The 23,432-nt window shown below is 60.4% G+C and overlaps 2 protein-coding genes across 4 annotated transcripts; both read right to left on the reverse strand.

Moving 5' to 3' along the window:
* Positions 1 to 146: 146 nt before the first annotated feature.
* Positions 147 to 11,674, reverse strand: TMC4 (transmembrane channel like 4). Of its 3 annotated transcripts, XM_080829617.1 has the most exons (15): positions 11,569 to 11,674; positions 10,723 to 10,936; positions 9,262 to 9,407; positions 8,818 to 9,050; positions 8,613 to 8,734; positions 4,395 to 4,542; positions 3,501 to 3,668; positions 3,113 to 3,276; positions 2,732 to 2,858; positions 2,360 to 2,457; positions 1,886 to 2,069; positions 1,468 to 1,598; positions 1,215 to 1,370; positions 693 to 771; positions 147 to 592 (listed from the first exon to the last, which is right to left on the reverse strand). In XM_080829617.1, exons 1-15 carry the CDS (start codon positions 11,630 to 11,632, stop codon positions 524 to 526), a joined length of 2,103 nt encoding a protein of 700 aa, XP_080685743.1. In that variant the 5' UTR covers positions 11,633 to 11,674; the 3' UTR covers positions 147 to 523. The 3 variants fall into 3 exon arrangements, 2 of the variants coding, with proteins under 2 accessions (XP_080685743.1, XP_080685744.1); XR_013968366.1 differs by lacking the exon at positions 1,468 to 1,598 and having other exon boundaries at positions 153 to 592; XM_080829618.1 differs by lacking the exon at positions 1,468 to 1,598 and having other exon boundaries at positions 155 to 592; positions 1,215 to 1,282.
* A 234-nt stretch (positions 11,675 to 11,908) lies between these two features.
* MBOAT7 (membrane bound acylglycerophosphatidylinositol O-acyltransferase MBOAT7) lies at positions 11,909 to 23,122 on the reverse strand. The gene is made up of 8 exons (XM_080829565.1): positions 22,982 to 23,122; positions 22,213 to 22,291; positions 21,986 to 22,115; positions 21,326 to 21,452; positions 19,953 to 20,112; positions 17,277 to 17,637; positions 15,258 to 15,434; positions 11,909 to 12,951 (listed from the first exon to the last, which is right to left on the reverse strand). The coding sequence occupies exons 2-8, from the start codon at positions 22,286 to 22,288 to the stop codon at positions 12,564 to 12,566; spliced, it is 1,419 nt and encodes a 472-aa protein (XP_080685691.1). The 5' UTR covers positions 22,289 to 22,291; positions 22,982 to 23,122; the 3' UTR covers positions 11,909 to 12,563.
* Positions 23,123 to 23,432: the final 310 nt, after the last annotated feature.

The raw sequence follows: 23,432 nt of genomic DNA on the forward strand, positions 1-23,432 counted from the left end.
ACGTGTCCCCGCCCCGAAGCTACCGGACGCGGCAGCTGATTGGCTGGCATGAGCGTCCGGTCCTTTCGAGGCCTCTACATTTGATTGGCCTGTGTCCTGCTCTTCACCCGCCCCCCAGCCCGAGCCTCAGGATGCAAGTTAGGAGGGGCGGTCTGGAGCCTCCGCTGCCTTTATTTATTTTTAAAGATTTTATTTATTTATTTGACAGAGATCACAAGTAGGCAGAGAGGCAGACAGAGAGAGGAGGAAGCAGGCCCCCCGCTGAGCAGAGAGCCCGATGTGGGGCTCGATCCCAGGACCCTGGGATCATGACCCGAGCTGAAGGCAGAGGCTTTAACCCACTGAGCCACCCAGGGGCCCCTCAGCTGCCTTTATTGATGCAAGAAGGTTTGCTGGAGAGTGAGGGACTTGCAGGGTGGGGGAGCTCCAGGGCCCCGGAAATCTCCGAATCTCTTGGGGTCTTGTCCAGTTCTCCCCTCTTAGAGTCGACGTGCCGGAGACTTACAAAGGGAGGCTGGGGAGGTCAGAGAGCCCCTCTGGCCGAGCTCAGGGCCACGGCGCGCTGTGCCAGGAAGACCTTATTCCGCGCCTCCTGAGTAAAGGGTAAAGAGAAGTGGAGGTGAGACAGACTTCTCCCCCTACTTCTTTCCATAACAAGGACCTCTTCCCACGAACCCAGCAGTCTGGCTCACCGTCTCTATCTGGCGTTTGAGCTCAGAGATGAGACGTCCGTAAGAGTTAGCCAAGGCCAAGGTATATGCCATCAGGATGCTAGAGGAGACAAATGGAAGCCAGAACGCTCTTGGAGTATCTTCAGGGTAATGGCTCCTTAGAAACCAGGGATCTGGACCCCCAGCCCCACCTCCCTCAGACCCAGGAGACCCTGGCCCCCCAGCTCCCTCCTCCTCCCTCAGACCCAGGAATTGAGAGCCCCCAGGTCCCTCCTCCTCCCTCAGACCCAGGAGTCCGGATGCCCCAGCTCCCTCCTCCTCCTTCAGACCCAGGAGTCTGCCCCCCCCCCAGCTCCCTCCTCCCTCAGACCCAGGAGTGTGGAACCCCCAGTTCCCTCCTCCCTCAGACCCAGGAGTCCAGGCCCCCAGCTCCCTCCTCCCACAGACCCAGGAGTCCAGGACCCAGCCCCCTCCTCCCTTGGAAACAGGCAGTGGGGCCCCCAGGGCACACAAACTCAAACCCAGGAGTCTGGGTTCCCTCACCTGGAGATTAACAGAAGAGGCACAGCAAAAGCCTGGCTCCCCAGGAAAAAGAGAAAGTCCTGGACAGTCTGCGGGAGGGTGTAAATAGACTCAGGGATGTGGGCCCAGATGGACGACTGCCCTCGGAATGGACCGCACAGCTTGGAAGGTGGGATCCTGAAGAGGGCAGAGACAGGCAGTGTTCGCGGATGGCGGCGATTCAGAATCCTGGACGAGGGTGGAGGGGGCGGGGGCAGGCGCCTCTCAGACTTACAGGAAAAGGCTATAAAGCACGGGAACAGCGGAGATGGCCAGACCCAGGAGAAGGACCAAGGGGAAAAAGAAATTCACTGTGGAAGCCCGAAAGGTGCGGGAGGCCGGGGAGCAGGTGGAGAAAAGGGTGAACTGTGGCGAGAAGGAGACACAGGACTGTGAGTCCTGGCCTGTCCTTTTTCATCACCCAGGGGTCCTGGCCCCTTCTCAGTCAGGAACCGCAAGGCTCTGGTCCTTTGCTGCCATCAGACCCGGGAGTCTGGGTCCCCTCTTCCCTTGGACGGACAAGTTAAGACGCCCTAAACTCCTCCTCCCACACCCAGGAGTGTCCTCCAGACCCCTCCTCTCTCAGGATCTAGTAGTTGGGGAGCCTTGCTTCCATCCTCCTCCAGGACCCAGGAATCCGCCACACTCCTCACCTTCTTCAAATAGAAAAGTAGCAGGAACTTGGCCGTGTTGAGCAGAGGTAGTAAAGGGCAGAAAAAACTCCCTACCCAGACCACCGTCTGCGCGTAGATGAGCCCGAGCACCTCGTCGGGCACCTGGAACTCCTGGGTTCCCACCACACGACCCAGCGCCCCGGGACAGAGGCCGCAGAGCAGTCTGGGGGCGGGGCAGGGCGGGGTCGAGTCAGAGGCGTGGTGGCCCGCATTGCCCCGCCTCCGCCATCCCGCCCACCAATCGGAAGTCAAGATGTCGAGTAGGCGTGGAGCTTTCAAAGTCCTGGAGTGGGTGTGTCCAGAGGCCGACCCCAGAGGGCTAGTGGTAGGGGCGGGGGCAGAGGGAAGTAACTAGGTAATGGGGGGAAGGGGTCTGCGGACGGAGGGCCAAGAAACGGAGCAGAGGCGGGGCTAGCAGCGGGGGTGGGGCACTGTGAGGGGCGGGGCTCTCACTTCCGAGGAAACTGGATGAGCAGCGTGACAGCCAGGCCAGTCAGCAGATCAAACAGCAGGAGTTTGTACATCTCCTGCCCCAGCCGAGTCTCCCAGCACTGAGGAAGGAAGCCATGGGTCAGGAAGACCTCAGGACCCTGGCACCGGGAGGCGCAGGCATCCAGGTCTCCAAATCACAAGCGTGTGAGATCCTAACGATCCTTTCTCTGGGGTGGGGGTGGGGGCTCAGTTTTTTTGTTTTGTTTTTGTTTTTACCATCTGTACCCTGGTCCTCAGTGGGAGGATGTTCTAGCACCTTAAACTCCTCCTTCCTCTCAAACCTGGAGTCTGGGGCCTCAGAGACTCAGGATTCGGGGCCCCTCTCCTTCTCACCGGTAGTTCCTTGTAATTGTAGCCACAGGTTTTGCACTTCTCAGCCTCAGCCTTGCCCCCGCAAGTGATCTGATTCCAGAGAGAGAAGAGCAGAACTAGCAGGGAGGCCAGGCGGAGAAACACGGTCCTGGCAAGGGGAAGGGAAAAGGAATCAGCACTGACCAGTGCTCACCCGAAACCCGCCACGCGCAACAGTGTGGAACACACGGTTCTCACCACTTCACAGATGAAGAAACCTAGGCTCTGTGAACAAGAATCGGGATTTGAATCCAGATCTCACTGGATCCAGAATTCTGGGGATTTCCGTGCCTTCTGTATTAGAGCCAGTGTCCTTCAGGCCAGCCCTGCCATCATCCCCAGGACACCCCCAAAGGCTAGAACCTGAGCAGGATAAAAACAATCTGGCGGCTCCTGGTGTAGCCCTCCAGTGGGGCAATGAGCTTGAACACGGGTGGCAGCAAGAAGTTGACCCCAGAGATGAAGATGGACGGAAGGTAATCCACCCCAAGCTTGAGCAGTGGCATCTCCTGGATAAGGGGCATCTCCTGGGAGAGAGGGACCAAGCGAGAGACCCTAGGGTTCTGGTCCTTCAGAATCTTGCTGAACATCCTCCCCCAGCCTCTTCCTCCAGCTTCCCAAAGTCCAAGGTCCAAACGTACACCCCATCCCTCTTCCTAAGATCCCAGGAATTGTAGACTTCAGTCCCTTTTCACCTTGGAAATGTAAGTGCTGGAACCACAGGACCCTTCTCCCTCAGGACCCTCCATACCTGCAGATCCACAGTGGCCCCTGTAGCCCAGTAGACTCCATAGAAGGCTGCTCCCAGGAGTGCGATCACCAGCAGATTGAGCAGGACGCGCACCGCCCACACCCGGGCTTGCTGGCCCAGGGTCCGCACCGCAGCCTGGCGCCGCACCACAGCTTCCTCCAGCTCCACCTGAGGCCAGGAAAGATGTCCATTTGGGCTCAATTCCCCGAGGCCCTACAGGGGCCTTCTGTCTACCTGAACTGATACAGCAACACCCCTCTAAGGAGTTCTACAATCCTTGTCCCAGTGCCTCCTTGGTCCTCTAGGGGACAACTTAGATCGCCCGGCCCCTCCCCTCCACAGCCCCCTCCAGCACCCCACACCACAGGCCACGCCCCAGCACTCCACACCCCGCCCCCTCAAGGCCCCACCCAGTATCCCCAAGCCCCGCCCTCTGAAGGCTGAGCTAGCGCTCCACAGCCTGTCCGCCCACGCACAGCCCCCTGAGGCCACGCCCAACACGAGCCCCGCCCCCTGAGGCCCGGACCTGTGCTCCGTATCCCGCCCCCCTCACGCCCCGCGTCCTGAGGCCCCGCCCAGCACGCATGCCCTGTACGGAATTCCGGTTCCATCACGCTCCTTCTGGCCGTGCCTACCTCTTCACCTGTACGGAGGAGCTTCCGGCCCGCCCCTTCCCCCTCAACCGCCCCCCGCCCGCCGCCCGCCGCCGCTTGCTTTTTCCTAGACCCTTTGTCATCAGGTATCCCTACTGCCGTCTTCTGTCCCAAGGCCCGCCTCCTTAGAAGAAAGCTCCACCCGGCGTTTCTGGGCCCCACCCCCTCCCGGGGCCCCGCCCACGTTCTTGGCCCCGCCCCCTCTCCCTCCCCGCTTGCACACCCCCATCCCTAATCGCACCTGCAACTCGTAGAGGATGCTGCGCTGGCGTAGCCGCACGTGCGCATCCCCACAGAGGCCGAAGTCCCAGGCGGTGAACACCCGGTGGCTGAAGCTGGTCAGGGCCCCTGACTCGGCCAACAGCGTCTGCTTGAGTCCTGACACGGAGCTAAGGGAGGGGAGAGCCAGGAGACGGGGTGTGGAGGGTCAACCACGAGGGCGGGGCCCCCCTCTCATGGGACACACGGGGAAGTGAACCCGAGGACCTTGGGCGTTGGGCGAGCTGCCACCTAGCAGAGAGTCAGAGACCAAGAGACAGATTCAGGGGCCGACTCGGGAAGACGACACCCAGCAGATAGCGACAGAGCTCCAGAGAAAGCGGCCCAGGGACCCAGAGTGAGAAAGACAAAGACCCTGGGAGAGACACATTTAGAAGGGAGACTGAGAGCCCAAAGGGGGGAGGATTCAGAGAAAGGGGGACAGTAAAACGAAGGCAAGAGATCTAGAGAGAGGGTCGGAGAAGTCTAGAGAAGGGGGTGGGAGAGGAAGGCCCAGAGAAAGGAGGGGAGATCTCCAAGGGGTGGGGCAAAGACCCAGGGAGGGGACAGAAAAGCAGAGAGAGGGGAAAACACGGAGGAGAGTGGGCCAAGAGGTTCAAGGCCCTGGTGCGAGCCCCCAGCCTCTCCCGAGTGGACGATTACAGATGCCTGCTCCCTGATTCCACCTGTGCCCTCTTGAATCCATTCTGTTCCTGAGCCAGTGGAACCTTCTTTTTATTCAGATTAGATGGTCCTGCCCTTTAAAACCTATTTCACAGCTTCTCCTTATTCTTGAAAGTTAGGCTCCTTCATAGCACAGCCAGCCAGCACGCACCTGATCTCGACCCCACCTACTTCTTGAAGCTCAAATCCTGTCCCTGCACCTTCTCCTCCTCCTGGCCTTTCATATCTCAGAACACTCCAAACCTCTTCTCACCACAGGGCCTTTGCACGTGCAGTTCCTGCTGCCTGGAATGCCCAGGTCTTAGCTGCTCACCTGGCTGGTTCCTTCTCCTCTTTCTGGTCTCTACCTATGGGTCACATCCTCAGTCCTTCACTGACCGCTCCATTTAATGAGGGTTCCCACGCTTTCTCTCCCCCAGGGGGTGGTAAACTACAGCACCAGATTTTTGTAAATAAAGTTTTATTGGAACACAGCTGCGTTCACTCATTGACTTACTCTCTACAGCTGCCTTAGTCCTACAACAGCAGAGTTGAATTGAGACAGAGACCGTATGGCTGGAAAATGAACGAAAATATGAACATGTTTCCTACCTGGCCTTTATCAGCAAAAAACTGCTGATCCCTGCTCTCTCTTCCCCCTCATATCCTCCCGTTGATTTTCTATATAGTACTGCTCCCGAACGGACATCACTGACTTGCTTTTTAACATAAAAGTTGCTTTTTATATCTCTCTCCGTTCATCTCTGCTCCTGGGCGGTGAGGTGTACCCAGGTAGGGGGACCTCCATCTGATGTCCCAGGCGTGGCATCAGGAGACACTCAACTTTTTCAAAGTCCTTGGTTTCCTTCTTGACCACAGTCCCGCCCCTGGAGGAACTCCCAGTCTTGCTCGAATGCCATTGTGTCCCAGATCTGTGCCTCCAGTCCGGACCCGTCTCCAGAACCCATGTGTGCGACTGCCTGCTCACCAGTCCCTTGGTTTGTCCAAAGGCCACTTCGGAATCAACCTGCCAAAGCCACACTCCCCGCCGACGAGGCTCTCTCTACAGCTCTGCCCCTCACGGCGGCGGCAACGCTGCCCTTGCAGGTGCGCAGGCTCAACACCGGTGGGTCCTCACTTCCCACCCTCTCCGTGCCCCACCTCCAAGCATTAGGGAACCCTCTGGACTCTACTCAGCATACATCCAGAGTCTCCCTTTTATACGAAGGACAAAACAGACGGAAGCGGTCCATGGTGTGAACGGAAAGGATGGGGTGGGGGGAGTTCAGGGGGAAATGCGGCAACCTGAGGTCTCGAGGGGGCTTTGGAGGCTGGTCGTGTATTATTTCTTGATATGGATGGCCACATACCAACCTCTGTTCTCGGGTTTCTGCCTTTTTTCTGGATATGTGAGATACTTTTTAAGTGAAAAAAAAAAAACATACACAGACAACTAATATTTGACAAGGGAGCCCACATACTCAGTGGGAGGGGAGGACAGTCTTCAACAAATGCTGAGGAAACTGGGCAGCCACACGCAGAAGAATGAAACTGCGCCTCCGCTTACACCACTCACAAAAATTAACTTGGAACGGATTAAACACCTCAATGTGAGACCTAAAGCTGAAAAAAGTCCTAGAAACAGAAATGATGGAAGACCTCCTTGACCTCTGCCTTGGGGGCGATCTTTTGGGCAGGACACCGAGAGCGCGAGCAACAAAAGCAGACGGGGGCAAGCGGGGCAACCCCATGCGTCAGATCCGCTGTGCGGCAAGAGAAACAATGCACGGAGTGAATACGAATGCGCCCGGGGAATAGGAGAAAATACTGGCCAGTCCTGACAGTGGGGTTAATAGAAAAAACATCAAAAAAGAACACAGACAATACCCAACAGCAAAAAACAATTGTTCAAGGGGCCGAGAAACTGACTAGACATTTTTCTGCAAACATCTAGAAGGTCAACGGGTGCTTGAGCAAGTGTTCGTCATCCCTGGTCGGCCGGGACGTGCCCATCAAACCCCAATGAGCGGTCCCCTCCCACCTGTCAGGATGGCTCTCATCAAGAAGGCAAGATATAACACGTGTTGGTGAGGACGTGGAGAGCAGGGAACCCTCGTGCACTGCTGGGAATGTAAACTGGTGCATCCCTGTGGAAAACAGTATGGAGGTCTCCCTCCCCCCAAAAAATAATCAAAAATAGAGCTGCCGTATCACCCAGCAATCCCACTTCTGGGTATGTATCCAAGGTTAATGAAAAGAGGATCTCAAAGAGACATCTGCACCCCCACATTCACCGCATTACCTAACAGTAGCCAAGATACGGAAACGACCTGACGTCTCCTGTCTCCCAACGCTGGCTAGAGATGGAGGCAATCATGTTGCAATATATAAATGTATCAGTTCAACACTTTGTACGCTCTAAGCTTACACAATGTTATTTCTGTCCATTGTATCTCAAGAAAGCTGGGAGGGGGGAGTAAAAATTCAATTTTTTAAAAAAAGAAGAAAAATCCAAAATCAGCCACTGCCACCACCCCGCTCCAAGCCACCACCGTCTCCTGACTGGATTGCAATACCTTGTAATGATTCCACCTGCCACGGGCTGGTCCATCCCTTACCCCCTTCCCTCCCTCCTTTCCTTCTTGCTTCTCCTACTCCCTCCCTCCCTCTCTCTTCCACAGAGCCAGAAAGGAAGAATCCTTTATAAAACCTAAGTCAGATCAGGGTGATCTTCTGCTCAAGGACCTGCAGGGAGTCCCATCTCGCTCCAAAAGCCTCCAAATCCTTTACAGACAGCAGGTGCGTCTCCACCGGCTCCCCCCCACCCCCTCCGCCCTGGGCCCACCGGCTGCCCAGGGCGCCCTCCACCACACCACCCTGCTCCTCCCCTGCTCTGGCTGTGCCCTCTGTCGGCAATGCTCTCAGCCCGGGTATTTACTTGACCGATCCCTCTCCCTCTCAATAGCTCTGTTTAGAGGTCTTGTCTCAACGAGGCAGCCCTGGGCACCTAATAAGACAGCAGCCCGCCTCACCTGCTGCGTCCAGAGCCCTGATCACCTGCTAACACGCCCCATCACTGACTCATGTGTGGATGACTGCTTATCACCTGTCGCCAGCTCATACACTGTCAGCTCCACCGCGGCAGGACTCAGTCGGGTTTGTTTCTTGTCCTGTTTTGCCCACCCTCTAGAACACTGGCCGGCACATAGTAGGGGCTCAATACATATTTCTTGCGGGAATGAACGAACCGCCCCCGTTTGTTTCCCATAGAGCACTCGCCCCTCCAGAAAAGAGGTGGTCACTTGGCTCGGCTACTATCTTACCTCCCCTCCTTCCTAACCCCTAAGCCCCAGGAAGGAGAAACAGCCCATCGTTGTCCCTAGTCTTTAGCATGTATGAAGCATTTTTAAGTGTGACTTCATGTCCAACTGAGAGAAAGGGATCACAGAGCAAGACTCTGGATCCTTGGGGAGGGGTCTTCTCCCAGCACGCGTCTCTCCCCAGCTCCCCGGGGCCCCGGGGGGCCGGTGTTACTAACCGATGGAGGATGAGCAGCAGGTCCAGGAGGCCAATGACAAAGACAGAGCACAGGTAGGTGACTGCCAGGTGTGGGCGGGGTGGGTAGAACCCATAGAAGAGAGGAGACCATTCTAGAAAACCCTGCAAAGGGAAAGTGCACCATGCAGTTGGGCGATCAGAACTGGGGGGCCCTGAGGCTCAGAGGGGCTCTCCCAGGGACGCACCTCTCCTGAGAGCAGGTTGAAAAGATGGGTGGGGAAGGCGACCAGGCCTTGGGGGTTGGGGTCGTAGAAGCCGCAGGGTGAGGAGGCGTTAGGGCCCGGGGGACCCGGGGGAGTCCCTTCCAGCCAGGTGGGAAGCAACGTCATGCAGGCCTTAAGTATGGACGCCAGCAGGTTGAGAAGCAGCAGGAAACGCAGCAGGGAGAAGTAGGACTCCGTGCCCGCGCCAAACTGGCCTGCAGGGGGAGCCAGAGAGGCCTGGGGCTCCTTTCTGAGTCAGGAGTGAGGGGCCTCCTCCCTCAGACTGGGCATCCAGGCCCCCAGCCCCTCCTCCCTCAGACCGCAGCCCCTCCTCCTCCACACCCAGGAGTCCAGGCCCCCAGCCCCTCCTCCCTCAGACCCCGGAGTGGGACCCGCCCCAAGACACCAGCCTCAACCCCACTGCACCCCCGATTCTCTTCAGCGTCCACGCCCAGGGCTGCAGGGTGTGCAGGGCCGCCTTCATCTTCTCCTTGGACCGCCGAAGCCGCAGGGCCCACTGCTCGCCTCTGGAACCCGATCTCTGAGCCCCCTGGTCTTTGGCATGGCTCTGCCTGGTAGGGAAACAGATTCAGAGCAGAATAGGAAGGGCCCAGCAGCCCCAACTGGACACCACCCAAACGTAGCAACAAGACAAGAGTGAGACCAGGAAGTCAACGGCAGCATATCGGCGACTGCGGATACTCTGGGCCAACAGAAGAGGCACAGAAGCCGGCGGGGTACTCAGACCGCAGGGATCCCCGCACAGAGCTCCGGGCAAGCACGCAGCCTGCCCTGTAGGGACGCACTCGCCGGTGGCAAAGCGCCACAGGAAAGCGAGAGCTCGTCCTAGAAGTCTGGGAGGGGACACTGTGGGGAGAAAGGGGGTGATCCGGGGCAGGTGGGGTGCCTCCGGGTCCCGCCGAGGTGTCTCTTGCCCTCCGTGGGGTCTGCCTGGGAGCTCACCATGGGAACACTCTCAGTGTATACACAATGTCTCGTACACTTTTCTGTAGGCAAATGTCATAAAGGAAAAGTAAAAAGGGAAAGAAAAAGGGAAGGTGTGATCCTGTGATTTATAAATATATATCTGGTTTCTGTCCCTGTCCCCGGCAAACCCTTGGGATGCCCTAAGTGATGCAATAAATGTGTCTTTTGTAAAATAAGTGAGGTGTTTTTGGACCCCAACTAAGAGTAGGGGCTGATTGCTAGGGGAACCTCGCCCGCAGCTGCAGGGAGAGAAGCAGGGCTGGGTGGTGTGTTCCGTCACTCGCGGCCAAAGATTTCACCAAGCATGGCTGTGTGACAAAACCGCCCTAAAGCCCCAGAACGATGGGATTCGGAGAACAATTTCCAGACACACGACCCCATTCTCAGAAGGGCCCGCCCCTGCTTCTTAGGTACCCCCCGCTTGCCCAAGGTTCCAGTGCCTTCTTTGGTTTCAGGAAACACGCACAGGACTCTGCTCCATGCCGAGGTTTACGAAAGGTTTGCTAGGACACCGTGCTTGGGATAACGTTGGGATAAGCGTTGACCTAGCCGCCAGCACGTGCGTTGTTCCCCAGCCCTGCGAATCGTGCAGACCCGGGAGGGAAAGAAGGAAGAGTCCGGAGGCAGAGGCAGACTTACTGTAGAGAGGGAAACGCGAGGAACAGACTTCAGGCCCAGGGAGAAAGAGCCTGAGCGGAGACTGAGACGGTGAACCCGGCCGAGGGAAGAGTCCCAGCGTCAGGGAGACAGGACTCCTCGGAGTCAGAGAAGCAGAGACATGGGCATGGGCGAACGACGCCAAGAGAAGCAGGGAGAGTCGGACGACCCAGTGGGGAGACACAGCGCCAACAAGCCCGAGGACGGCCCTCACCTGGCTGGGAGGCGGGACCGGAGACTCACCTGTGTGCCCGGCGGGCCTGCAGGGGCCAGGGCAGTTCCCGAGAGGGGAGGGGCTCCTCCAGCTCCTTTTGGGCGGTTTCCGCGATGGCCTGGATATTCCTCTCTCCGTCTTCTTCTTCTTCCTCCGATGCCCCCCATGGCAGAACCCCAGGGCCTCGGTACCGAAGTGTAGTGGCACTGGGGAGCTCATTCAGCACAGAAGAGAGCGACGGGCCTGGGGTGGGACAGCAGGGGCTGGGAGGGCGCAGGAGTCCCAGCTTCCGCTCCCTCCTCCCTCCGACGCAGGAGTCCAGGCCTCCAGCCTCTCCTCCCTTGGACCCGGGAGTCCAGCCCCCCAGCCCCTCCTCCCTCAGACCCGGGAGTCCAGGCCCCCAGCCCCTCCTCCCTCAGACCCGGGAGTCCAGGCCCCCAGCCCCTCCTCCCTCAGACCCGGGAGTCCAGCCCCAACCCCCCAGCCCCTCCTCCCTCCGACGCAGGAGTCCAGGCCTCCAGCCTCTCCTCCCTTGGACCCGGGAGTCTGGGCCTCATGCCCCGCAAGCACCCAAATGTGGGCCCTCTAGTCCCTACTACCTCGGGACTGAGAAGCCCACTCTTCGGCTTCCTTTTCCAGCGTACTCAGTTTTTGAACTCGGCCCCCCTCCCTTGAGACCGGCGTCCGCCCCTCTGGACTCCTCCCCAGGACGCAGGAGCCCCATCCCCTAGTTCCCCTCTCCCTCAAAACTACCGGGAATCGAAATCCCTCCCCCTTTTGCCCTCTGGACCCTGGAGTTCCTGCCTCCCTTCTCTGTCTCCCTCAGGATTTCCACCAGCCCCGGGGGCTGGGTCCCCCGCCCCCCACTCCGGCACCTGCTCTGGCCCCCCGGGGTGCCGGCCACCCTCCAGGGGAGCCCCAGGCCTCCGGTTCCCACATCGGGCGCTCCTCCACCGCCCCAGGTGAAACTGCTTCCGTCTCAGCGGCCAGCCGGGCGGGGACTGCCCCAGGGAAGGCAGGGACTGGGGCAGGTCCGTACCTGGCCACCAGGTGGCTGGGGGCGGGGAGGACCATCAGGGCGGCTGCTCCGGAAGGTCCCCTGGGAACGGAAACCCCCTGATGCTGGTGTGTCCCCTGCGAGCGGAGCCCATCCATCACCCCGCCTCCGGGGGAGCCCCACACCTGCGACCACCCCCAGACACACATAAGGTCTTTGCGAGACATTTTATTGGGGGAGGTTCACACATTCCGACCCTATTCTAGGCCAGAGAATGACAAGAGGGTGACATGAGCGCTGGGACCCTGAGGGGCTCAGATGGAAGCTGCAAGAACCATGTCCAAAGGGCGGCTCCTCGGTGCCTCAGTTTCCCCGTTATGAAACGGGAGGGTAATGTTCCCTTCCGGGCCTGAAACACTGTTCCGTGAACGTGGGGGCAAAAGCCTGGAGAGAGAGGGCTGCTCTCCCAGAAGCTGCCCTGCAGCTTGCGCCCCTTTCCGGCGTCCCGGAAAGGGGGATCCGCCCGGGAAGCCCCGTGGCCCCTGCTGGGGGCGCTGCGGGGAGGGCGGCGCGCTCTGGACGCCGCGGCGGGGACAAGGGGGGATTCTCCTCCGGACACCACCTTGACTTTCCAGGAGGGATGACAGCTTCCTGAGCCCTCAGGGCAGACGGCAGGGGAGCAGGGGGAGCCCCCCGCCCTGCTGCATCGGAGGCGGGGGGCCCGAGCCGAGGAACGGGAATCCTCTCCAGGCCCCCAGCCAAATTCAGCGCTTTCTGGGAAAGGAGACAGCAGCCTGGTTCACGGAATTCCCAGCCAAAAGCTTGGTGGCCGGACTGACGCGCAAAGGGAGTGCGGTGGCGGCGGACTCCTCCCTACTCCTCCCGGAGCTTTTCCGGGGCAAGGCTGGCGGCCGGGGGCGCCGTCTTCCTCCGGCTGGGGCCGCCGCCGCCCAGAGCCAGCCCCAGCCCCAGCGCGACCGCGGCCAGGACGTGCACGCAGAAGTAGACGGAGGCCCAGTACCGGAGCGTGTCTCCGAGGGACAGCAGCACAAAGCCCATGCACATGTAGTCGTAGGCGCGCATCTTCAGGAACCAGTGCACCCAGTCCCAGGCCTTCTGGCCCCCGGGGCTCAGCCGCCCCCGCAGGGCTGACTCCAGCGTGCCCTCGGCAGCCAGGCACAGCGGGATGGTCAGGAAGCTTAGGTAGTAGCCAGGGTGGAGGCCGTGCCAGTAGGCGCTCAGCAGCATGGTCCAGGCGCTCCTGGGGGAGAGGTTGCAACTCAGGACCCGGGAGCCCAGCCCTCCGCCCCTCCTCCCTCAGACCCAGGAGCCCAGACCCCCCCAGCCCCCTCCTCCCTCAGACCCAGGAGCCCAGACGCCCCCAGCCCCCTCCTCCCTCAGACCCAGGAGTCCAGACCCCCCAGTCTCTCCTCCCTCAGACCCAGGAGTCACTACTCTCTAGAGCTTCAGGAACCCAGTTAATCCCCTCTCAGCACCTCTTTCCTTAAGACCCATGAACCTGAGCCCCCAGCCACTTCCTTTTGGGGATCAGCGTAACTTCCGATTCAGGAAGACTCAGAGATCTCCCAACCACATTCCCCTCCTTTTGTGGACCCAAACGTGCTCTCCGCTCACGACCCACAGATTCAGGCTCTGGTCCCACTTCCACGGAAGACGGAGAAATCAGAGCAGGCTGTGCCAGGGGCTGTGATCTGGGGTGGGGAAGGGGGCTCTTCCTTGTCTGCGGGTCTATAAAAAGGGGCGCTTTCTTCCTGGTGTGGTGACTTCCCTAGCGGGTTCCTCGCAGTGTGCAGCACAGCCTGGTTTATACTAATTCGTGAACACAACTTTCTTTCTTTTCTACCTGTGGTGGAGAAAGAGCTCTGTGTGTCGGGAGCATTTAGGTGAGGGTCCCCAACAGGGGGAAGCAGGGCAGTGGGTGGCACATGAATGGGCACTGGGCACCTGGAACTCCACGCAGGCGCACCTGAGCTCTGGGCTTGGGTCCTACACTGCTCTGCCGCCCCCCCCCCCCCACAGCTGGCCGCTCCTCTGTGCAGTGAGGGCTCTCCAAAGAACAACGCTCCCCCCAGCTCCCCCCAACCCTTCCCCCTTTCCGGTCTCTCTCCAACGGCTCCAGCTGGCTTTCACTTCCGCCCTCCAAACTGCTGCTCAAGGTTCTGGAGACTTCCTCCTCCCGTCCTGCTCAACCCCCGCCTCCGTTGTACATCATCTGATACAAGAGATCCTCCCTCCGCCTCAAAACACTTGGTTCACTTGGCTCCCACTTTCACGACTGTCTTCCTAGCTCACGGGCTGTGACTTCGCCGGCTCCTCCTCATCCCTAGTCCACACCAGGGTTTCTCCATCTCCACACTGTGGACATTCGGGGCCTGGACGGATGATTCTGTGCTGTAGGCGGGCTGTCCTGTGCCTCCCAGGCTGGAGGAGCATCTCGGGCCTCTAACCCCTGGCCGCCAGCAGCACCTCCCAGTTACAAGGTTTGCAGACCCTGCCAGTGGCCCCTGGACTGTGGGATGACGGCTCCCAGCCGAGAACCTCTAAGGCAAACACGGCTTTGCCCCGATGCTCGGCCCCAGAGCTTTTGGTATTGCCACCACCTGAGGACACTGGAGTGACCGCTTCTTACCCCGACCTTCTCCTGCAGGGCATCAATGTCATCCAATGCCCCATCCAGTAACCCTGGCTGAACGTGACCGTCCCCCTGGGCTCGGTGACCCCAGACCCATCGGGCCCCCTCACCTGTCCCGCTCCTGCACCCACCTCCCGCCAGATCTCCCCACCCCTGGACTGGCCCTTCTGGGCCCTCAGTCCCCCATAGCCAGCACCTGGCAGGACGCTGCCTCCTCCTCCCCACACCCATCCTAAGCCCGCTCTGAGCGGTGCTCGGGGCCACCAGCAACTGCTTCCATCGGAGATGTGTCAGCTGCGCCCCAGCAGCCTCATCTGCCGGCTCTGGGAAGACCGAGGGGTGCCGGCGGGCTGGATCACCTCGCTGGGCCTCCATTCCTCCCAAGTCCTGCGACCTAAGGCTGCGAACAGCACAATGGCCACACTCGGCTCCCACCGGAGAAATACCAGATGAGTGATGAGAAAAAGCTAAGATGCGGTGACCACTCACCTAGCGGGCCCCACAGTGAGGACGCGTCACACTTTACCGCGCTTCGCCCTCACCGCGAACTATGCAGCTGGTAACAGCATCCCCCCCCCCCCGCCCCCCGTTCAAGAGTTGGAACAAACACAGGTCCACTAACTCAGTAAGCTTTCTCTGGAGCTGGCGGGGCCAGGATTCCAGAGTCTGGCCAGAGTCCACAGGATTCAGTACGCTGCTTCTGTCGAAGGAGGCCTTTACACAGGTGGAAACTGAGGCCCAGGGAGGGGGAGCGGTCTAGCCCCAGAGCAACGCGAATCCACGGCAGGGCACCAGCCTCAAGAAACTACAACTCCCAGGATCCTCAGGGGCGGCGGCCCGCTGGAAGCCGCGGGCAGCCCCACGCGCTGCCGGGAGCTGTAGTTCCGTGTTTTTCCCGGGGGCGGCCAGCTCACCTGAGGACATAGGAGCGGGCGGGCGCGCTCTTGTAGATATACTGCGCCAGCCACCACTGCACCGTCATGTTCCAGTACCGCATGCCATCCCGCACCCGCACGCAGAAGTCCGTGCCGTAGCAGTCGATGTTGCGGATGGTCTCATAGTCGTACTCCAGCGAAGCCGCCTTCTCCGGACTGGGGGGGTGGAGGGTGAGGGTGGGGGACAGACATGCAGCTCAGCCAGGCCCCCTCCCGACGCTGGCTCCTGTCCCAGCCCCGGCCGCTCAGGAGGGGATCCTGGCCAGGGAAGAGCTCTGGCTGCCACGTGTGCTAGGGCAATAGGGGAGGGTAGCTCAGCGGGAGCCTTTTTGGGGAGGGAGGACGGGTGGGGGCGGGAGGGGGGGCACAGTTCACCGACAGTGGGGTGGTCCTCCTCTTGGTAAGGGGGCTGCAGCAGCAACAAAGGCCTGGAGGGGCTACAGTTGCTAAGCTACGAGTCCTTAGCAACCTGGCCCTTCACTGCTCTCAGATGCTAGGGAAAGGCCATTCCTCAGCAGCCAAGCTCACTACCTTCCCGGGGGCCTCCAGGTGTGGTCCCTTCTAAGTGGCCAGATGCTGTGATTGCTAGGGAAGGAGCATCCCTAACAAGGAGAGGGTTTGTGGTTGCTAGGGAGATGTTCTAGACCCACGTGACACCTGGATGGTCTCTGTTGCTAGGGAAAGGGCATTCCTTAGCAACAAGGCCTGGGATGTTTAGAAACGCTTCCAGAAAGGGCCTTTTGTGGCTGTTGGTCCCTATGACTGTTGAAGAAGTGTCATCTCCAGCAATACAGTGGTTCCTGAGTCCCTGGTGCCAACAACCCCAGCAGTGGCGAACACCCCACCCCCACCGGAACCGCTGGTGGCTTCTAATAATGGGACGGGAGCCACCTACTGAGAGCAGGGCCCAGCATATTTAGAAAAGCCTTCAATTCCTGCTTGCCTTTTTCTGGGAGACACCCTCTCTAGTGTCCAGAGGTCCATGGCTACTAGGGCAGTGGCTGAAATTTGTGTGGGGGTGCTGCTTCCCCCCTAATGGACTGGCTGTCCATGATAACTAGGGGATGGCCCAACCCGAGCAAGGAGGAATTCATAATTTACATCAATGGGCTGCTCTAGCCCCAGGCAGAAGGCCACCCCTGGTTGCCAGAACAGTGGGGCGGTCCATTCCCCGTTGCTGGGAGCATCATTTCCCTAGCAACACAAGCGCAACACTTCCTTAGCAACAAGACGCCCCTAATTACTAGCAGTGGGGTGGGAGAGGGGGTGTAACATTGCTAACCAGGTCAATTCATCATTACCAGGGTATGTCCTGGGCAACGGTAGGAAAGCGACCTGCGGTGGCTAGGAGTATCGCCCCCCACCCCCGCTAGAGGGCAGCATGGTCAGGGATGCCATTTCCCTAGAAAGTGCCCGTTGCCAGGGCATCCCATGGTTGGGGGGAGGGGGAGCAGGGTTCTAGCAGCCAAGGGCAGTCTGGGGGGTGGGGGTGGGGGTGTAAGCCAGTCTTGGGGCAGGAAGGGACAGGCCACGGTTGCTGGGGAACCGCTTCCCTAGCAAAGAGGGGCAGGCCAGTTGCTAGGGAACCACTGCCCTAGCAACAAAGGGTGGGCCCAGCCCAGCCCAAAGATGGTATCCCAAGTAACCAGAACAACGGAGTTACTGGGGTGACACTTCCATGGCGACAGAGGGGAGGCACATGGTCGCTGAGAAGCCACCTTCCTTCTCCTGACAACAGACAGCAGTCCACCATCCCAAGAGGGGACAAGCAGTAGCACAAGGGGCAGCGGGAGGTCCCGGGAGTGCTGCTCCGTAGGAGAGGGGCAGGTCCCTAGGCCAGGGGCAGGTGGGTTGTGGTGGCCGAGGGTGGACACTGCACTGACAACAGGTGGTGACCCCGCCCCCCCGCTCCCCCGCTCTCCTCCCTGCTAGGGGCAGGGCCAGTTTGTGCTGATGGGGCCTGCCGGGTCTGGGGAGGCCTCCCTCCCACTGCCTGACCTGCTGGGGGGTGGGCATTGGAGGGTGGGGCCGCCCCCGGCCCGGGCTTTGGCGGCCACGGGGTAGGCCCCGAAGCCGGCGGCAATGCAGCCGCACTCGGCGGCAATCCAGGCCACGTAGAAGCGCATGCGGAAGGCGAAGAAGACGGGGACCATGTAGAAGAGGCGGGCGGGCAGCGGGCGGGCGTAGAAGGCGTCCTCACGCACGGCCTCCAGCGGGAAGAGGTGCGAGGACAGCAGGAAGAGCAGCCCGAAGAGCGGGGCCGGCCAGGCGCGGCGCAGGAGGGGCCGCAGGCTGGGCACGGCCCCGGGGAAAGGCTGCTCCAGCCAGTCCAGGTACGTGCGGTAGCGGAAGAACGGGCCTGTGGCGGGCGGGAGGGAGGGGGCAGCTGGTCAGAGACTGGGGCTCTGGAGGCTGGGGGCCCGAGACTGGGGAGCTGGGGTGGGGAGCAGAGACTTGGGGAGGGGGCCGGAGACTGGGGAGCTCGGGTGGGGCGGGGACGAAGCAGAGACGGGAGAAGGGGCCCAGACCGCGAACTGGATGCGGGGGGAGAAGCAGAGACTTGGGGAGGGGGCAGCCGGTCAGAGACTCCCAGGGCTGGGAGGGGGCCACAGCTCAGGGTCTGGAAGCCCAGAGAGTGGGGGATGGGTATGAAACCTGGAACAAGGGGAGGGAGACTCAAAGGGACAAGAAGCCAGTGAGCTGGGAGACTCTTCATCTTGGGGATCCCGAGTGCCAGCCCCACGCTGGGTGCTGGGTGTGGAGGTGACTTAAAAATACAATCTTGGGGCGACTGGGTGGCTCAGTGGGTTGGGCCTCTGCCTTCAGCACAGGCCATGATCCCAGGGTCCTGGGATCGAGCCCCACGCCGGGCTCCCTGCTCAGGTGGGAGCCTGCTTCCCCCTCTCTCTCTGCCTGCCTCTCTGCCTCCTTGTGATCTCTGTCAAATAAATCTTAAAAAAAAAAAAAAAAACTTAAGGGGCACCTGGGTGGCTCAGTCGTTGGGTGTCTGCCTTCAGCTCGGGTCATGATCCCAGGGTCCTGGGATCGAGCCCCACATCAGGTTCCCTGCTTGGCGGGAAGCCTGCTTCTCCCTCTCCCACTCCCCCTGCTTGTGTTCCCTCTCTCACTGTCTCCCTGTCGAATAAATAAATAAACTCTTAAAAAAAAATACAATCTTAAGTGTGGTGTGTATACACAAAGGAATATTACTCAGCCAACAAAAAGAATGAAATCTGGCCATTCACAATGACGTGGATGGAACTAGAGAGTACGATGCTCCGTGAATAAGTCAGAGAAAGACAAACACCACGTGACGTCACACATATGTGGGCTTTAGGAAACAGAACAGATGAACACAGGGGAAGGGGAGAAAGAGAGAGAGAAGCAAACCGTAAGAGACTCTTAATGACAGAGAACAAACTGAGGGCTGATAGGGGGAGGTGGGCGGGGGACTGGCTGGATGGGGGATGGGCATTAAGGAGGGCATTTGTGAGGAGCCCTGAATTCTCCAGAAACCAATAGGACACTATATGTTAACTAACAAGAATTTAAATAAAACTTGGAAGGAGAGAGAAATTAAAAATATAAAAATAAAATCTTAAAAGAAAGAAAGAAACCAGAAAGGGGGAGTTCATGGGACTCAAAGAGAAAGAGGACAGCCAGACCTGGAGAAGAGAGGCCATGGAGACAAGTCCCTCAGGAAGATGGGGATGGACAAGCCAGACCCCGAGGGGGTGGGAGGGAGCTGTGCGTAAGGGAGGGGGTCGAGCAGTGCTTCTGGGAGGAAGGGGCTGGTGGGGGAAGTCAGAGGCCTGCAGGGGCCAGGCGCCCGGCCGTACGGGCACGGAGGACTGGGAGCTCTGTTCAAAGACCTAGGAAACCACCACAGGCTGCAAAGTGCTGGAATCCCGTTTCTCTTGCCCCGCACCGCCCCAAGCAGGGCAGGGACCACAGGGGGTCACTGATGGAGAGGAAACAGTTGTAGACCCGGCCAGGGGAGGGGGCAGCGGGATGGACAGAAGTGACAGCCTCCAGGTCACACAAGGCCAGAGAGAGTAGGATCCCATTCGTAAATGATCAGAATGGGCAAGGCGACAGAGACAGGAGGCTGACCGGTGGTGTCCACAGACTGGGGGCAGATGGAGGTTTGAAGGATGATGGCGGCAGGGCCCGTGGTCCCCTTGTGGGGTGACGCAACTGTCCTACAATGCCGTGGCAGTGACGGCTGGACCCGCAACGCCACTGAACGAGTGAATGGCATGTCGTTTTCAGTGCGTGAACATGCCGATTACAGCTTCGTAATCACAGGTGCCATCGAAGAGAGAACCTTCTGGAAGGTCAACACGAGTGAAAAACATCCTGAGCCACAAGCGGGAGCATAACGGGAATAGTTGTTCCCCAGGGGGCAGAAACAGCGTAGCTATGTGGACCTTTCCGCTTCATCCCGTGTCCCCTCAAGAAGCCGAGCCATCACTGAGGCTGAGAACAGTCTGTGTCTGCTCTGGAGAGCAGTAGGAGAGGCTGAGCTAGACCCAGGCCTCGACACTCACCCTCAGAGGAGCAGACACTGGAACGGAGGCAGGGACACCCGACGGACACCAAACCCGGGGTGCGGAGCGGAGACAGAGGGTGACAAGGGGCAGGGGACAGGCCTGGGGGCGCAGGCACACTCACCTGTCATGATTCCCACGTAGCAGTAGCTGTAGCTGAGCGTCTCCATCAGGGAGGGAACGTCGGGCAGGAGCCCCAGGCTGGGCCCCTTGCTGAAGCCGGAGGCCATTTCCTTCCTCTGGGCCAAGTGCAGGTCCTGAACTTCACTGGCCAGACTCACCAGCTGGGGGGAAGGGGCACGGGTGGGGGACGGATCAGACAGAGCCTGGGCCTTCCTCACCGCCCCCTCCCGCAGCAGCCGAGGGATGCTGTGGCCAGCGTGCCCCTGGGAGCTGAGCGGGGAGCTGAGGTCCGTTCCCCCAGGGCAGCGGGCGTCTGGAGTCAGGAGTGGCAGGGTAGCGGCTTCTTGCCAGCGGGTGTCCCCCACCCCCCTCCTGGGCCTCTCCCCCTCTGTGCTCCCTTTTCTGGATTGTTCTGCAGCCTGTGCCTTGGTATCACCCATGCTCTCGGGATCTCCGAACTGTACCCCCAGACTGGGCTCCTCCCTCCAACCCCCAAACCCATCCCGGGGCCTCTGGCCATTGACAGTCCTAGGCCTCCGGGGTTCCTCAAACTTCACGCACCCAGACGGGAACACGGTGTCACCCACTCCCCAGAGCAGGTCCTCTTCCGGCCTGTCTCCTCGGCAAACGCACCAGCAGCCAATTAACTGCTCGGGCCAGAAACCTTCCTTCCTCCCCAAATCTAACCCCATGGGTCTCGGAGTCTGTAGCTTTGGGGTTGCTCCCCACCCCCATCCCTGGGGCTGAATGCGCGTGGCCTGCCCGCCCCCCACACCGGCCTGCTCCCTTCCACACGCTGCTCCGACTCCCAAAAGGCTCTCCCTCCCTCCACCTCTTGGCTAACCGACTCCCGCCTGTCCTCGCCTTCCCGGGGAGAAGGCAGGACGCTGGCGAGACCTGGTTCTCGAGCCCATCACCCGGCAACTCCCGACTTTTCAGTCTCCGGTGGGACCGGGGGATCCACTTTCACCCATCTTCCCCGGTGACTGACAGCCAGACCCAGGCGTCCTGCTTTTGTACCCTTAGGTAAGTGCCTTCTCTCCAAAGCTGTCTCTCCTACTTCACTGAATGGCTCGCTACCAACACGCAGTTCTCTAGCAGTTCTCGAGAGCCCGTCGGGGAAGCACTCAGCCGGCTTCGCTAGGAGGGTGGGGGGCGGGGGGGGGGGGGAATGTGCTTCTCTACCCCCAGAGCATAGCTGGGAGGTGAGGGCCTGCCCCAGAGCACAAGAGAGCTGAAGTCCCACCCCTGGGGTGTGTGGGAGATGGAAAGCCGCCTCCTTTGCTCCCCGGGGAGTGGGTGGGAGCAGGAGGTGAGGAGGGGGAGCCCCCCCCGCCCCCCGCGCACAAAGGGAGGGCCGGAGGGGAGTCTGACCTTCAGGGTGAGCAGCAGCTGGACGGCATTGGTGAAGGGCGTGGGAGTGGGCAGGCCCAGCAGGCTGAGCGCGCGGAAGAACAGGAGGTAGGAGAAGGTCCAGGCGAGCGCGAGGGCGTGGCAGGAGCTGGGGCAAAGGCAGAAGGCCAGCCGCGCTGGGTACAGAGCCCTTGCCTCGGCCTCCCCCAGATTCTAGCTACAGATCCTCCCCCACCTCCCCCACAAAATGGGGGAGGGACCCTGGAAGAAGGGGCACAGCCACACAGAAATGCACCACGACAGAGAAGAGAATGAGGAGGGCTCGAGAGGCTTTCGGGCGAAAACCCTCCCGTCCTCCATTTTTCCCGCGGGAGGCAAGAAAAAGGAGGGAGAGAGACGTGATAGAAACGCGAAGGGTAGCATGGCCTGCACAAGTCCTCCTTTCTCCTGAGTACATGAACTGGATCTCAGGGACCAGATGAGACACACAGGGATGAGACCCAGAAGAGGCAAGAGAGGAAGAAAAACAGACGCAACCACACAGAGAATAAACAAGAGACACCCAGAGACAAAGGCAGAAAGGGAGACAGACCCAAAGAGGAAAACAGGTTGCTTCCTCCTCCCCCTCCGCTCCCCCCTCCTGTTTCCCCCCTCCCCACGCCCTCCCCACCGAATCCTCACCAGGGCTGGGCCTGGATGAGAGCCCAGGTCCCAAGGATGGTGACCAGAGAATGCAAAGTGTGGGGGCCACAGGTGAACAAGGTGAGCCCCAGGCCCACAGCTGCTGCCCCCCATCTCTTCAGCCCAGGTCCTGCAGGGAGAAGGGACAGCATAAGCCTGGAACCTTCCAGGGAGTCCCCTGCCTGCCCCCCCCCCCCATTTTCCACTAGGGAGGGAACCTGACTCACCAGCTTTCTTAAAGAGGAAGCCGATGGGGATGGAGATAAGAAGAACCACTAGATAAGTCCACTCTTCAGGCGACATGGTCTGGGGGAGGGGCAGAGATTCACAGTGAGAACCCAGGAGTCCGGGCCTTCACCCCTCCCCCTCGGAGGATTCAGGAATTCACTCTCCCTAGTCCCGAGCCGTCGAGGATCATGGAGTCCCACCCTCCGCTCCTCTCCTCGGCGAAGAGGGGAATCCGGACCCCCAGGACCTTCCTCCTTTGAAGATAAAAGAATCCGCCCCCAGCCCCGCTCTTCTGAGAACCCAAGCCACCAGTTCTCTTCTCCTCGAATCCAGACCTCTCAGCCCCTCTGCGATCGCAGAAATCAAAGCTACTCCCCCCTCACTGAGGACCCAAAGATTCAGACATCGCCTTCTGAGAACCCAGCAACAACCCTTGTCCCGGGCCCAGTGGAGAGCCCAGGATTCCAGAGCTCCCCGTCTCCTCCTCCTCCGAGGACCCAGGGACTCGGCGGGCCTCCGTCTGCGGGAACCCAGGCTCCAGCCCCCACCTGCTCCGGAGCTGCAGACGCTTCTCCCACCCAAAGCCCGGAGGACGCCCCCCCCAGCTCCCCCCCCCCCCCGCTCAGGTCAGACCTCCCCGGCAGAGCCACAGGCGGTTACGCCACTCCCCGCTCGGCCGCGCTCTCGGTGCCACGCCCGCCCCGGTCGGCCCGCGGGTCCGCAGCCACCCCCCAGCCCGGCCCCCGAAGCGGCCCCGCCCCGGCCCACCTGGGCCCGGCTCCGCGCCGCCCGCCGGGCAGGAGGCGGCCGAGCAGTCCCGGCTCACGGGCGCCCCGGCTCCGGCCACGCCTCCCCCGCCCAGCGCGCGCCGCTCCGTCGCGGTCCCGGGCCGGGTGCGCGGCTCCGTCAGGCTGCGGGCCAGGCAGGGAAGCGGCGGGCTCCAGCGCCCGAGAGGACCACTCCGCCGCCGCACCTGGACCGCACGGCAGCCGAGCCACGAGCACGTAAAGAGGCGGAGCCTCGGGCTTGCCAGGAGGAGGGGCCCGAAGCTTCGGGAGGAGGCGGCGCTTCCGCTTCGGGTTTTTTGGGGCAGAATCGGCGGCAGTTTGGAGGCGGGGCCACGAGCTTCGGTCTCTGTTCGGATGTAGGCGGGGCCAAGAGCTCGGCCGGAAGTGGGCGGAGTCACAGACCCTGTTTGACTCAGATTAAGAGGCCGGCG

Source organism: Martes martes (genome assembly GCF_963455335.1).
Source record: "Martes martes genome assembly, chromosome: 17".
NCBI lineage: Eukaryota > Metazoa > Chordata > Mammalia > Carnivora > Mustelidae > Martes > Martes martes.

Excerpts from the sequence above, each read along its gene's own strand:
- TMC4 (XM_080829617.1), bottom strand. The coding sequence starts at position 11,632 with ATGTGGGAACCGGAGGCCTGGGGCTCCCCTGGAGGGTGGCCGGCACCC. Across the intron at positions 9,408-10,722 it reads CAGGCCCGCCGGGCACACAG|GCAGAGCCATGCCAAAGACC; the intron begins GTGAGTCTCCGG and ends TTTCCCTACCAG. Across the intron at positions 2,070-2,359 it reads CTCATCCAGTTTCCTCGGAA|ACTGCTCTGCGGCCTCTGTC; the intron begins GTGAGAGCCCCG and ends CCCCGCCCCCAG.
- MBOAT7 (XM_080829565.1), bottom strand. The coding sequence starts at position 22,288 with ATGTCGCCTGAAGAGTGGACTTATCTAGTGGTTCTTCTTATCTCCATC. Across the intron at positions 20,113-21,325 it reads AGCTGCTGCTCACCCTGAAG|CTGGTGAGTCTGGCCAGTGA; the intron begins GTCAGACTCCCC and ends CCTTCCCCCCAG. Across the intron at positions 17,638-19,952 it reads CTACGTGGGAATCATGACAG|GCCCGTTCTTCCGCTACCGC; the intron begins GTGAGTGTGCCT and ends CGCCCGCCACAG.